Below are 16,369 nucleotides of genomic sequence, written 5' to 3' on the forward strand. Positions count from 1 at the left end.
GAGGAGAGATTGTTTCTAACACTACTGCAAAAATAATAAATTACCCAGCTGCAATCTTTCGTTGAAAACAGTATTCTCACATTTCAATGTCATCGAGTAAATCTATTCTCTCTACCACTCTGGCAAGAGCTTTTGAGGAATCTGAGCCCTGTCCACCTGATTTAGCGACATTGCATCCATTTCTGAGGAAAAATGAGGACTGCTTGAAAAATAGGAATAGCCACAGTGTTGTTGCATCAGCTTCAGTGTAATAAATCCCACAAATTGAAGTGAAGCATTGCCTAATCCTCAAAGATTAAACCAAGCAATTCATTTGAAAGGTTGCCAAGAGTTGGATAAAAATATTAATACCAATTACCACCTAGTTTATCTAAGGCTGAAGTAGAAGAAAACAGCTTGCTTCTATATGACAGTTTAGAGATCTGCCTACTAGCAGCCCGTTAAGCTTAGTAATTAGCACATTATATCTTGGTTGTTTAAAGTTTAAAGATTTTGCACTCTCACATACGATGTCACTTAAGAGGCAAGGTACGTGAAGAGAAGAGCATTAAGTAACACTGGCTTCTGGAACATATATATCTCTTGCACCAAACATACTCTATAGTCTGCACTGACTCACACAAAGCTGTCACGCATAGTCGCTCCTGATCCAAATCTACCCTTTGCCAAATTAGCCAAGTCATGACTATACAGTATCTATGCATGAAGTCACAACCAGCTGCCACATCTTGCAGAAACAGAATTAAGGCCATAGGATGTCTCTGTGAGCTTAAGAAGAAAAGACAGCTTAGAAAGCTCTGACATTCATATTTTTTCCCTGTGTTCTTTCTCCCTTGAAAAAAGAAAATCTTCTTTACCTCCCGGAGTGGCTTCGAGGTGTCCTGAGCAGCCAGTCGCTGCTTTGCATAATCATGGAGAAGCTCTAAGCTGCAGAGGACCGGGGTAGCTGAGAGGCTGTCACTGGAGCCTTAGTGAAACTGCTTTTTTAACCCTTGCTTTTTCACATGGGAACCAATGGTCACGCCTGCATTTAAACACCTCGTTTTGTCATTTTAAAAAGATCTGCGATCCTTCACTTTATCTGCTTTGGTTAACTTATTACAATTTCAAACAGCTCCAACCCTTGGACTACTGCAGAGTTATCCAAGGCCTACACTGCTTGATGTGGACTCGAGGCCTTGAAAAGTTGACTAAGACTGGATTGAAACAGCAAAAGAAAGATGCTGACTTATTAGAGACAGGAATCAAAACAGACTCTATTTAACTGGGCATTAAAAGCACATGACATCAGGCACCTGAAAAAAAATGCAACTGACTGCCTATAAAACTCATGATGTCTTATGAACTGACTTAAAATTATTGTCAAAAACTTCAGGCTTGACCTGATATTTGCTGTTGAGAAGTTTCAGACTTTATTTGGAGCTAATGCTTTGGCTGTTCCTCGGGACAGTCTCACTTGTCAACATCAATAAACTGGTTGTGTCTCTACTGAATGAGGAGGAAGACACTGGCAAATTAGAAACATCTGTCAACAGTGTACCAAAAAAAAGCCAGGAGGTCCCCAAAATCCAACTGGAAGATAAATCACGGGCTGATAATGGTCAGCTCTCCATCACATTACTATAATCACGCTATAATTCTATACTATATACTATACTATAATACTATAATTCACAATTTTTAAGACTACACTCTGGATTTACCTCTGTTGACACACAGACATGTCTAACAAAGGTCTGATGTCACTGCAGATTATTAGTGTATATGTTTGTTCTCATTTCTAATCCTGTCCCTTCTGATCACTGCCAATGAAAATCTTACCATCTTCAACTCTGTTTTGTAAGTGTAACATGAGCCATGGCCACAGATAAGAAAAAAAAACTACTAAATACAATATTGTGGGTTTTTTTCTTTTTTTTAAAAAAATCTGTTTCCTAGTTAAATTGGTTGCTCTCTTTAAAGACGGCAGTTTTTGATCCTCTGTATGTTTGCTCACAGAGAAATTAACAGTCTCTAATTTTTATAGTAGTTCCATTTTAATGGATACACAGAATATTAACCAAAGATACTGAAAAAAGAAATTATGTGAAAATTATAAATTGATTTGCATGACATTGAATGAAATGAGGAAAACATGACTTAGTACTCTGTGGAGAAACCCTTGTTGGCAAGCACAGCAGCATTTCTTGTAGCTGGTTACCAGGTTTCCAAACATCGCAGGGCTAAGAGATCATGACCTTGAAGTTTTCCTTCTTTACCCACTCCTATGTTACCTTGGTGGTATGGTTTGGGTCACTACCATGCTGAAAGATCCATCCACAACCCATCTTTAGTGTTCTTGCTGTCTAAGTTCTCATCCAAGATTTCGTGGTACAAGGCCCCATCCACTGGCCCCTAAATGTGGTAAAGTTGTCTTGCACCCTTTGGAGAAAAACGTCCCAAAAGAATATGTTTCCACCTCTGTGTTTGGCAAACAAGTTGATGCCAAAGAGCTTGATTTTGGGTTCATCTCTCCACAGCACTGCCTCCCAAGCCCGCTCTGGATCATTTAGATGTTCACTGGCAAACTTAAGTCAGGCCTGTACATGTGGCCTTGAGCAGGGGGACCTTGTAGGTGCTTCAAGACTTTAATCCATTATGCCAAAGTGTGTTACCATTGGTGTCCTCGGTGACTGCGGTCTCAACTGCCTTTAGAATATTAACAAACGCCTCCCATGTAGTTTTGGTCTGATCCACCACCTTTCTCACGATCATTCTCACCCCATGAGGCAGGATCTTGCATGGAGCTCCAGACCCAAACACAGCCAATCGGTGAGAGCCAGAATTCTGGCTGGGTTGAAGAGGATCAAATGTCTATTCTTTTCTGGATAATTGGTTGATATTCTGTCTGCCTGCATTAACACTGAACTACCATAAAAATTGGAGACTTTTCATTTCTTTGTAAGTGAGCAAACTTACAAATTCAGCAGGGGTTCAAATAATTATTTCCTCCCACCTTGTGTTCTAACTTGTATACCAGACTTTGACCAAAACAAAAAACAAAAAGAAAACTTTTGTTATCAGATTATATGACTAAAACAGACAGTGCTGCATCTCATTAGTTTTGAACCAGGTCTTTTTCTGTTCTTTCACATTGTGTTTCTACCATCTCTGCTTTCTCCACCCACATTATCCTGTGTAATTTTCTCTAAATTATTTCTTTGTCTCCATAATCAATGCACAATGAGAAAGTGACAAAGCTTTCTCTGCTGTATCGGGGAGCTGGTCAGTTTTTCTCATGCGGGTACATTTCGCTCTCAAATATCCTGACAGACACACAATCGATAGGAGATGCAGGGAGGCGAGGATTTGTAATGAGAGTCCCTCTCGCAGTGCAGCGAGACTGTGTCTGATTACTATTGGCAGACCAGAACACAATAAAGAAAACAGCCTTTCCATGAAGCCGGTGACACTCCACCTCATGTATTGCCTCAGTTTCCTTCTCAGGTTTTCTGAGGACACAAATGCATGAGAAATGGGAATATTTCCGAAAGAGTCACAGTAAAACTGGGCCTGAAAAATCAGTTATCATGACTGGTGTGAGGACTACTGAAGTGAACACATGATGGACTACCAGGGTGAAGATGGGAATGCTGGAGAAGTGGAGTGAGATGAATTGATGTAATGGAGAAAAAGAAGCAAGAAAAGGTGGTTTAGGCTTGGGTCATAACATCTTATCTACTCATAGGTACAACAGGTGTGTGGTTGACTTTACAGACAGATTGTTTAGTGGTCTGTTGAACTAAATTTAGACTCAAATAAATGCATAGAACCTGAATAATAATTACAGGTAATTAAATCTGAAATCTGTGTGAAAAGTAGGTAAGACAATAAAATTTATACAAGAAATGAGTGAAATCTTTAGTCCAGGGGTTTATGTGTGGTCAAATAGCACAGAGGAACTCAAATCTGATATTATTAAGGCAAAAAAAATGTGTCCCACCTTTAAAACGTGTTCCAGGTTATCCACTTTTTCCTGGAGTTGGCTCCTCTGCTCCTGGGCCACGTCTCTCTCCTGACTCACTACAGCAAAAGTCTGTCTCAGCCGATCATAGTCGGATTGCACCTGCAAGAATTCGAATCATGAATTGAGCACAGACACAACGAAGGGACAGATGAGAAACAAGCGAAGGTTAAGTGGATTGTTAAAACATGAATTTGAATAACTGTGGGTGGAAAAGAAAAAAAGGTCAGCAGCAAAAGAGGCAAAGAGAAAACCACAACAAAGCGAAGAAAGAAAACACTTTAATTGCGTCGTCGTTTTACTTGAAGAGTCTCAAAATGCAGTCTGTTTTATAAAGAGCAAAACAAGCATGCAATTTTTATGAGGTTTGTTCTTGCAGCAGACCTACTTTTCACATTTATGAATAGAGGCTGCATTTTTGTGGCTCGAGGGTTGATTGAGAGTTCACAGTTTGAAGAGAAATTAATCAGCACATTTCCATTTAGCGTTGATGAGACAGCGTTGCTGACTTGAGCGTTTCTGCCGCTCGTCTCTTCATCGGTCAGAGGCCTTGAGCTAAGCCGGTTCCTCAAAGGACTGAGCTGAACCACACCTATCATCTCATTAATTAGCATGAGATGAGAGACACAATAGATAAGCTTACTCACAAAAATAACATTTAGAAGTACATCAAAGATACATGCGGCTTAACAAGGATGAATATTTCTATTTTATCTAATCATTTTATTTAGAGATCAATTGTGTCACTGCTGATGTTACTAATTAAACCAGACAAGCAAAGAAGTTGTTTTTTATTAAACATTCTTTGCTTAACATTTCGATTTAATGAGTTATATTTCTGATATTTCTTAAAAACTCAGTCGCTAAAAGAAAAGTTACCACTAACGACTCTGAGCAATCAAAATAACACTGCTTCTGTGATAAATATAAAATAGTTAAGTTGATCAGTTCTCTCTAATCTATCAAAGATCCTACAAAGCAAATGCAATTTATGTACTCTGATTCTCTAATCACATCCCCTGTCTTGTTTCCCGTCTCTTCATTTCTTACTCTCAGCTTCTGTTGTTCTCTTCTCTCCCTTTCATTAATTCACTACCTATTTATGCACACGTAAATACATTTTCACTGTGCCTTTGTCTTAATTGCCCTTACAAGCCAATCACACTCAGTTATACAGTATATGTAGCAGGACTGCACACACATTTGCCCCACTTTCTTTTCATCTCCGTGGCCACCTTGTCGGTGAACAGATGGCATCGTTTTCTGTGACACTTTGGAGCAAAAGCTCCGAGCAGAGTCCCTGGACGCATGTCAGATCTGTCCCCTCTGTGAAAGTCACAATTAGCGCCAGAGCAGCTAATCGCCTACCATCACAAACGGTCACTGTCTCTCTTTATGGGTCTGTGTGCATGCGTATGTATCAGTATGTGAAGTCAGGAAACCAGGGAGCCAGCATTAGTAAAAGCACAATATTAGGAAAGGGAAATGTAGCAGTAGTGTGCGTGTGTGTGTGTGTATGTACAACACGTCACAGGTTTTGAGCCAATCCTTTTTTCTGTATATTTTGCTAGAAAAATCGGAGTTAGGTGCAGCAATTAATTTAAACACGTCCAAACATACGTGGAAATACAGTAGATAAGGCAAAATAGAGTTTGCACAATTCTAATGAGGTTAAATTCAATAGTTGGTATGACTGTCTTTATTCTTTAGCACAACTTAAACTGTCTTAGGTGAGCTTTCTAGTGATTTCTTCAAGCAGTCTTCAGGAATAGTTCTCCAGGCTTCTTCTTCAAGCTATTCTTTGAATGATGGCATCTGGTTCTGTTCTTTGTCAAGATGATCCCACAATGCTTCAATAACAGCTCCAAGGAGGCCAATCCATGACTGATAATATTCCATTGTGTGTTTTTCTATTCAGGTGTTTTACTTTTTTCCTTTTAATGCATTGACAGTGTGTTCAGGATCATTGTCATGCTGAAAAATTAAGCTGTAGCTAATTAAATGCTTTCGAAGTTGGACCAAAATCTGACACATTTTGAATTGTAGGCCCAAACTATGAGAGAGCTTCCATTGTGTTTTCCTTGCTTAAGAATGGTGTCTTAATAGCCATTCTTCCACTGAGACCATTTCTGTCTGGTATATTTGTTATTTTCTTTTGTAGATTCACCTAAAGAAATTAGTGAATGAAAACAGCCATGAACGAGGACAGGACTGAAAATGAGTGAAAAAGAAGCCAATGTCCAATGAAAAACTTCAACAGACCTTCAGAAACCCTGAAAAACTATTGCTCAAGAACAGTTATATAAATGACAAAAACAAATGAGGCACCTTGAAAGCAAAACATTAAAAAAAAGTTGTGGCTCAATATTTGGAAATCAATCTGATATATTGATCTGACAAGATGGATAAGTTCCATCATATGACTGCTCCTTTTTCTCAAAGCCACTGTGTGTGCGTTTCTTTTCCTGCATCGTTGATACAGAAAAACAGATCATACCAAGCTCATTCACCGATTTCTTTCATTTTCCTGTGTGTGTACTTCTAATGCATACTTGCACAGTACATGTGTGAATTTCTCACCTGGTCATACTTGGATGCCTTCAGATGGTGGTTGATCAACTCAAGGTTCAAACGATTTTTCTCCTGCAAGGCAGCATTGAGCTTTGCTTTCTGAGAAGGAAGAGAAAGCAACAAAGAAAGAGTTGGTTGTCTTGTTCCATTATCCTCCTGCTTACAAAGAAATTTATATCTGAGTGCAAGCCACACAGCAAAACTCCACCTTAAAATTATTATATAAGTGAAAGAAGCGACCTAAGCAACTTAGGTTAGCGTTGATCACGCCCTCCATATGTATGCATCCGCGCGCGCGCGCGCGTGTGTGTGTGTGTGTGTATTTGTGTGGATAATCTTTTTCTAAGATGCCGTCTGGAGGACAAAACCCACAGCTGCATACTGTCACCCTCCATTTGGTATGTGGCTTTAGGAATGGAGGGTGAAAGCTGAAAAAGATGAGCGAATGGGAAGAAAGAAAGAGAGAAAAATGGGGTGGGTGGGGGGGTAAATGAAGAAAATTGGAATTGCGAGAAAGAGCAACAGGAAGCAAGAAAATATCTGAGGGAGAAATAGGGGGAAAAAAGATGTAACAAGGGAGTCCCAGAATGTTCGTCGAGTACTAAATAAGCAATCGTGCGCACAATGTCAGTAAAACCCTCCTAGCTAAAGACGAGATTAACTTGCAAACCACGTAAAAGGATTGAAAAGTGATGCGCAGTTCCTGTCTGCTCCCTCTACATTCAGAAGTTGTCATGCCGCTGGTGCTGCAGGTACTCAAGCATTACATAATTACGCCAGACTCAAACTAGGCCAATGCTCTCCTCCTATCACGCCACAGCGCATTCAAGGGTGATTTTTACTGCGACTGTTCATATCCTGGCACGTAATACCACTTCACTGATACTGCTCATTGCCATTCTCAACACTCCGGCATTAAAATGTGGGTAAGTAATTTATAATAGCAGCAAGGCCTTTCCTCTTTGTCTTCAAACAAAAAGCAACAGGAGTTAATGACAGGTTTTATTTTCTTGTTATGTCTAGTTGGGAAAAAGAGCAGGACTTGTTTTTAAAAAATACTGTCTCCAAATGCAACAGTTACTGTCCAGGGGAGGTTTGAAAGTAAACTTGGATTTCAGATACACTGAAACACAACCTCTATACATTTATATTCAAAACGGCAGAGCCACACTTGTAATGGTTTATGTTAAGTTTACTGATATTGGGTTATTCTTTGTTTCTCCTGCATTGAAAGTACTATATTACTACTTACTACTATTATTGTGTCATTCCTCATTAGTTTCAGTTGTTCCTGTTTAACCTGGCCTCCTTGTACAGAAGTCTTGAGCTACCCTTCACAACATAATTTCTTTATATGTTGCTTCCAAAGAGCCATAACTTCTTGTCATTTTCAAAGACGTCTTGAGAATCAGTTCTCCTTTTGGTATTGGCTGTGTTTTCTTTTTTGTTTGTTTATCCACTTTGAAGTTAGGTTGAATGACCTTTGAATCAATCAACCTAACTGAATAAGTACCTCTAAGCAAGATACCAATTATTAGTAGACTGTCAAAAACGTACATGATTTGTTCGCATATCTTTAGCTGAATCTATAAAAAAATAACACAGTTTGATAGGCATAAAATAGAATTTTTGCACTAAAAACTAGCTGTAACAAAGCGTGCTGTGGAGTGTGTCCTTAGAAAAATTGCAGATCAGACATGGATTGGCCTCCCCAGATCCCAGACCTCAACATTACTGAAGCAGTGTGGGATCATTTTGACAGAAAACGAATCAAAAGGCAGCCAACATCCAAAAAAGAGCTCTGGATGTCCTTTAAGAAGCCTGGAAAACTATTCCTGAAGACTGCTAAAAGAAATGACAAGAAAGTTTGTCTAAGAGAGTTTAGGCTGTGTTGACGAATAAAGGTGTTCATACCAAATATTGACTTTCCACCTTGTTAGAATTGTACAAACTGCACGTTTGTACATTTTTCAGTGAATTACTGCACTTATTCTCCATTTTCACAGTATTCTATTTAGTTTGAGTCAGCCTTTGTCAGATTGTGTGTGTGTCTACCATTTTTTGTGCTATTGTATGTTTCACTGACTTATTCTCCATCTCATTTTTTTTGTCTTTGTTGTGCTTCTCATTTGGATTGTTTGTTACCCTTTAACAGCTTAGTATAACAAACCTCAGTCTATCTACATTCTCTTTTGTATTATGCTAAACAGCGCTATGTAATAGCATATTGACACACCATACATCAGCGCAATATGCTCTTGTGAACCTGACTGTCATGAGTTAAAAAATGGCCAAAGCTTTGTATCACCTTCTGCAAGAGAAAAGACTGTGGAGCTCAGAGGTTTATGATCAAATTTATCAGTACAATAAATCGAGGAACTCAATAAACTCTGGACAAGAGGAGGAGAGAGAAAAACAGACAAAGTGAGGGGCCAGCCAGATTCATTCATCTCTTTGTGTGCAGGCAGAGTGACAGCCAGGGATGTCAGAGAGACACAATCAAACCAAGACCGAGATAGAGAACAGACAAGGACAGGAAGACACAGAGACTGGTGAGTGAGTTCACTTGCTGCTGTTATTGTGTAACTCATGTCGCCACATCACAGCCCTGCAGACTACAGCGTTTTTCAATGTACAGAGCCACACCTACAGCAGCAGTTACAAATCCTCCTTCTATGCTGCTGTTAATTAAGCAGAAATGAAAAACAGGGAGATGTCAGTCTCAGTCACGCACTTCACTAAATCTCCAGGACATGGTCTTGTAGCAGACACCATAAGACAGGCGGGGAGGAGATGGACTGAATGTACAGATAACTGGAAAGAAGACAGCAATAGAAACCCTAAACTTTCTTTTGCGCAACCTTCTTTCCCGTCAAGGAAAAGAAAGTTTGAAACAAAAGACAGAGAGTAATAAAGAACCACAGAAAGAAAGAGAATGACCTTTTAAAGCCTTCTTTTTATGGGCCTCAGGAATGATGTCTGCTTCTCCACTTCCTCCCACTTCCAGTGAATCACACATTCACAGCTCAGCTTAACACTCCCTAACATCTTGTATACACACAGCTAAACTGTGAAGCCAAAGGAGACACACATTTTCGTGCCAATTTAAACCTCCAATATCCACAAATAAACAAAGAAATCTGGTTTGACGATATGAAGGATATGGAAATGTGGTGTACTCTTAAGAAAAAACGCAATTTAACAGGGATTTAACAGCACTGACATCTGTGCAGAGCAAGTGAAAGTGTAGCAGGCATGTGTGAATCTTGAAATCTGTGTTCCATATGTGCATGCAGAGAGGCTGGATTGGCTTAAGGGAGAGGCATCAATACAGCTAATGTCTAATTCACTCTGATAACTTTCTTTCTTCCTTTCCATACTGTCATTTCTCATTGCCTACCACACAACACCCACACACACTGATACAGACTCTCCCTTCCATCACCATAATTATCATTCTGTCCCTAAAACCACAAATTTAGCTACTGAACCCACCTTAGCTCACGGCTACCAGACACCAAGGTCCTATACTCTCAAAATGTTCTGTGCATCTATATTACTGGCTCATATCTTACTTTCTTGTTGACACTTTCTTTAGGAGCTTCATAATAGTAGCATTTCAAAAAAATGAACTGGCACCTGCCACAAATAAGACAAATACAGTGTCTTTAAGCAATGATTCATCAAGTCATGAAAAAACAAGCTGCAGCTACATTATTTTTTTATATGGATTGCACTATTGTGTGAGTTAGACTATAAATATATTTTTATCCAGGCATGAAGATGCCCTTTTAAGAAAATATTTATTTTCTTATTCTTTTGTTCTGCCACATTTTACTGACACAATAATGTAGGATACAGCAGAGTGGCTTAGAAGTAATCAAACTCACAGGATAATATATTAGCTATACCAGTTTAACTGCTTGTTAACAGAAATATTTAATGGCAGCGACTCAATGCATTTAGGCATGTAAACATCGAGTATCAGAATGGGGAAGAAAGATGGAAGAAGTGACCATGACTGTGGCACGGTCGTTGGTGATGGGATGATATGCATATATGATACGCATTTTAGAATTAGCAGAGTTACTGGTAACCCTCTCTGGGTTTATAGAGAATGGTCCGAAAATGAGAAAACATCCAGTGAAAATACCTTGTCGATCTGAGATTTGCCAGAATGCTTTGAGCTGAATGGAAGGCAACAGTAACCCAAATAACCACTTGTTACAACACAAAAGGCACAGGCTCACCAAAATTGGACAAAAGAATATTGGAAAAACCTTCCCTGGTCAGTTATGTCTCGATTCTTGCTCCAGCATTTCAAGGGTCAGATTAGGTATACTGTAAACAAGATGAAAGCATGGATCCATCCAACTTTGTATTAAAAGTTCAGTTGTTGGTGGCATTATGGTGTGAAGGATAGTTTCTTGGCACATTCTGGCCCCCTTAGTACCAACTGACCATTGTTTAAAGTTCACAGCCCTCCAGAGTATTGTTGCACGTCCATCTCTTTGACCAGCGTATACCATAACCAGCAAGGTCCAGCTAATAAAATAGTCATTGACTCTATATTATATTTGATCTACTTACTCAGATTCATACACACTTGAATCTAAACTGGGCTACATAGGAAAAAGAAAAATGGCAAATAAGTCCTTATGTCAATCACAGAGGACACTCAGCTGTGTTTGATGAAATAACAAATAATTAAAAAAAAACATTTAAGAGATTAAATTCTTCCGTTTTTTTAATTAAAAAACCAATTAAGTGACATTAAATGCAGCATTCAAATATCCTTTGCAAGCTAATATAGGATTTTATGGATGTGATCTTGGATTTGCTGAATTTAGAAAAACACATTTTGGATCCTAATAGCAATATTAAATGTTGCAAAATAATACATGAGAAAATAAGCCAGGAGATGATGCATTTCTAATGGAGAATTGATGGGGGATGAAATCATGATTGCAGAGATTTGTGGGATGGCTACTCCTGACTCTAAATAGGATTCTTGTGGGTAGAGGATTGGTGCTGTTTTCCCCAGGAGGATTGTCATTAATTAGATGTCATGGCGGAAACACTTTGTTCCACTTAACTGTGGGCGGAAAGACACACTGACAACATCTGCCGTCGTCACTGTGAGCAGCAAGTCACAAACAGAGATGTGCCCGTAATAGGTAATTACTACAGACATGACCTTTTTATACAAGTAAAATGCAAAAAGAAGTTCATGGCTTAAGTTTCTGAAATTATATTCTCCTCACTGTTGACAAACATTCGTATTTGAATGTAAATTGTACAGCATTTTCCAGTCCAAAAGGCATTTTCTCCTCTGTGTTTAAGATATATAACATTCATATCTTGCTACATTAGATTATCTCAGTCCTCTTTAAATCTTGAGATATTATAAACAGATTATTTCCTCCAGATCTCTTCATTAAACTCTGGACTGCCGTTGTGAGTGAGTGGTATAATAGGACATCTACAGTCAATGTATCTATGCATGCAGCTGTCCTTAATAACTGAGTGTGTGAGAGAGATTGTTCTGTACTTGTGGTTAGTGAGTGGACAAATTGGTAATGTTATATCCTCACTGACATCTTCTGCAAGAAAATCAAGCTCACCACTATTGAATAGTTGATGCAGTCAGGACCATGGACAGCTCCTTAGCTTTAGTAATGCAGACCAGCGCAAACACCCTGAAAACTGACCTGGAGACTGTAAATGTTACCTTTCACTTTTTTTATTGATCATAATTTTAAAAACAGAACAGCTGGTTTTGCTTTTATGTACATCTTTAAGGTTAAAATGTGAAGGGTTTTAATGTCTATAAATTTGAAATAACATTTATGAACTTAATTGAAGAAAGATTTCAGTTTGAACTCATCCTTTAAAAACCTCTAAAAGCCTGCAATTATTTTACATCACACTCAAAGTACAGTATGTCAGTGGGCCACATTAGACAAAAGCAAGCCACCAGTCCTTTAATATCTCACTGTAAAACAACTGTGATATGGAACCAGATGACAGAGTAGCATATCAGTGTAATATATGCGATCATTTATTACACCTGCGCACAAAATGAAATCAACAAGAGTAAAAAAAAACAAGTGAGTAATGTGATGACTTGTAGGACTATACATGGAGTATATTTACTTACACGTCCTTGTGGGTTATGCTATGTGAGTAAGACTAAGAGGGAGTTGAGGATTCGAATTTCTAAACACGAAAGCAATATAGGAAAAAAGATCGAGAGAGAAAAAAAGAAAGAAAGAGAGAAGAAAGAGGTGCTTTATAGCGAGACATTTTCAGCTGACTGGATGTGGCATTTTTGGTCTACAGTTCATGGGAATTGGAGTCATTATGTCACTGAAAAGAGGTAGCAATAAGAAACATAAACTTCTTCAAAGGGAAGCACATTGGACGTATCATTTGCAAACTGTGTATCCTGGTGGATTACATAAGGAATTTTATTCAAGTGTTTGGTTTGTTTTTGTCTGTGAGTATGTTTCAGTGTTTTGTGCACATTTTGTTGATTTGGTGGTTGGAGTGCACTGTTGGTTTTGCATGTTGACAAACTGTTAGTTGTTGCCACCTGTGCCTGTTACTGATTAGGTCCTGGTTGTGTTTTATGGTTGGCAGCACCCACTTGTATCAGAAACCCTGAGGAAAGCCTTATGCTGAAACACATCAGTTTTTTTTTTCTTACTTCCTTGTAGTATTTAGTACAGTATATATGTAATTGTTAGCTCTCATGGAGTTCTCATTCATTATTATGATATCAGTGTGCTCACAAAGGCAGCGAAGAAGAGTGTAAACTAAGGTGTAGCAGAGTAGGATTTAAACTAGGGCTGTGCGATATGACCAAAATCTCATATCCCGATATAAGAATTCTATCGTCCCGACAACGATATAAATCACAAAAATGTAACATTTTCTGTAAATTCTGTGAATCTCGGGCAGCTCGTCTTGCGGGAAGTGTTTCCAGCTGCGCGTCATATAGCTGGAGTCGAGTGTTTTAACCGATGCATGAAACTATAAATTTTTAGACATAAGTTGTAACGGCCACCGTTTTCTTTGTGAGTATTTATTACACGGCGTGCTGCGGGGAAAAGCCTGTTCTAACGTTTTAGTCTAAGGTTTATTTTTTAACACCTGGCGGCTCTTTCTTACTTCTCATCCGTAAATAATCTGCTCTTTCACGTGATTCAGTTTATTTTGAAAAGTCTCAACAGGATCTTGAGCTTTATTGTGAAAGGTTTATGTGGAACATAAACAAGCGGACACGCGATGCTGTTACCGTCGGTGTTGCTAACCACAACGCATAAAAACAGGGGCTTGTCCGTCCGTAGTGTGGTTATATAAAATATAAGAGAAAGAGAGAACTTTAAGAAATTAATATAGCCACTACAGTGACCATCAAAACGATGAAAAAATATTGCCGTAAACAGTTTATTTTGCGACACCACGAAACAAACGATAGCGTAAAATTAAACGATAGACGTTTTTATATCGTCATCCGATATATATGTTATATGAACAGCCCTAATTTAAACTATATAAAAAGGTATCTTTGGAAATGTTATATTATATGTAACATTTCCAATAGAAGAACTCAGTTTAGTGTTCGGAGTCAAGGATGCATATAAATCTGTTTTGGTGTAATAATTTTAGTAATAAATTTATACTCTTGTATTACTTTACTTTTTAACACAGCCACTGTGACTACCATGGCAGAGCATGCTGTCTACCAACTGGAAGGTCAGGGGAGCGATCCCTGCCTACCTACTCCGGTCTGCATGCCGTAACCTTGAAGTATCCTTGGACAACATAGTGAACCTTGAGTAGCAAATGTTAGACAGCACCTATGGAGAGATAAAAGTGCTGTCCACAGTGCACCTAAAGCACATCTGAACCAAAAGAAACCAACTAAATCACTTCAGTGCCGATTGCGAAGCACTGAGTTACAACATAACACAATAGAGTCTAAAAGAGGACACACTCTCAAGGTTAACTTTAAGACAGTTGTACATTGACACTGTATGTCCCCACTTAAGGAATTGGTTTTGAAAAGCTGGGACATTTTGGAGGATTTATTGTATAGCATTAGCAAGCTTTACACTTCAGCATAAAAGATGATGTATAACACAGGCTTTGTCCTCTGAAGAGCTTAATAGGTGTTTGCCCTTTTGTGAGAGAATGTGTGACTTCCATCCCACTTGATCTTCAGCCAAACGTTAGCTTCCTTGGCATGTACAGCATTTTCCAGTCCAAAAGGCATTTTCTCCTCTGTGTTTAAGATATATAACATTCATATCTTGCTACATTAGATTATCTCAGTCCTCTTTAAATCTTGAGATATTATAAACAGATTATTTCCTCCAGATCTCTTCATTAAACTCTGGACTGCCGTTGTGAGTGAGTGGTATAATAGGACATCTACAGTCAATGTATCTATGCATGCAGCTGTCCTTAATAACTGAGTGTGTGAGAGAGATTGTTCTGTACTTGTGGTTAGTGAGTGGACAAATTGGTAATGTTATATCCTCACTGACATCTTCTGCAAGAAAATCAAGCTCACCACTATTGAATAGTTGATGCAGTCAGGACCATGGACAGCTCCTTAGCTTTAGTAATGCAGACCAGCGCAAACACCCTGAAAACTGACCTGGAGACTGTAAATGTTACCTTTCACTTTTTTTATTGATCATAATTTTAAAAACAGAACAGCTGGTTTTGCTTTTATGTACATCTTTAAGGTTAAAATGTGAAGGGTTTTAATGTCTATAAATTTGAAATAACATTGATCATAAGATCAATGTTATTTCATAATGTAGTAAGTCTCAAGAGCATTTTGAGATCAGTCGTTTATAATGCAGTTAATACCATGCATTACTTTTGGATTGGTAGGCATGACACAAGAGCAAATACTGGGTTATAACTGCGCAGTCCATTCACAACAAATGATTTGCGTTAACATTTAATACGTAGTAGTGTTTATGTGTGCTATTTTATTTGTAAAATCTGCCCTTCCGATGACAACTGTAACCTTCTGCATCGCAGATTGACTTAATATTGTTTCCCTTAGCATGGAATGTTGTTTTAGCAACTATACCATAATGTCATTTTTAAAAGAGGCTGTAAAGATATCAGTTTTTACATGTCAGTTTCAAAGCATTTTCAGCTGATTTCTCTAACCTGTACTGCTGATTATGCCGCTACAAGTGCCTCATTCATAAAACATAATTGAGTGGCCAATCTAGTTTTGAGAGTAGTGTGTGTTTGTGTAAACCCGTGTGTACATGTGAGCAGTCATAATAGAACGTCACACAAGACCTATGAGGTCATCTCTTTTATTTGCAAACTGTGGACACAGATGGCATGGGGTAATACCAATACAGTGAAGCGTGAGCTGAAGTGTGTGCGTGTGTGTGTGTGTGTGCATGCAAGCATGAATGAGTTGCATAACTAGCATCTCCAGGCATATATTAGCCTTAAGCCCTTCTGCGCCCACTGTGTCACAGAGCAGACCTTTCAACTGAATCCCACGCATTTAAAACCCCTCGAAATAGCTCATGTAGTTAGAATACCTCATATGATGAACACGCTCCGTCACTTTAATACAGCAAGTTGTCCTAACATACGATACAGTAACAATCTGGGGAATTTTCACACACATGTAAATAAAGGCTTGAAAAAAATGTCTGCATATGAATTATGTGACTCACTCCTGCACATCTGTAGCCTATATGTAGTTCCAGACTTTTAAATTTAACACAAAAAGCTCCACTTCAG

General features: G+C 38.6%; 1 protein-coding gene across 15 annotated transcripts in view; it reads right to left on the reverse strand.

The window, feature by feature from the left end:
• LOC134630913 (RIMS-binding protein 2-like) overlaps nucleotides 1-16,369 on the reverse strand; it is a 73,128-nt gene that overhangs the window by 28,328 nt on the left and 28,431 nt on the right. For 14 of the 15 annotated variants that reach the window (XM_063478705.1, XM_063478699.1, XM_063478698.1 and 11 more), the window contains 2 exons: nucleotides 6,584-6,673; nucleotides 3,983-4,105 (listed from right to left, as the gene is read on the reverse strand). In XM_063478705.1, the coding sequence (XP_063334775.1) occupies nucleotides 3,983-4,105; nucleotides 6,584-6,673 (213 nt within the window). Of the gene's footprint in view, nucleotides 1-80; nucleotides 251-3,982; nucleotides 4,106-6,583; nucleotides 6,674-16,369 lie in introns of those variants that run through there. The other variant, XM_063478710.1, reaches the window with a different exon arrangement.

This window comes from Pelmatolapia mariae, linkage group LG7, assembly GCF_036321145.2.
Source record: "Pelmatolapia mariae isolate MD_Pm_ZW linkage group LG7, Pm_UMD_F_2, whole genome shotgun sequence".
NCBI classification, from domain to species: Eukaryota; Metazoa; Chordata; class Actinopteri; order Cichliformes; family Cichlidae; genus Pelmatolapia; species Pelmatolapia mariae.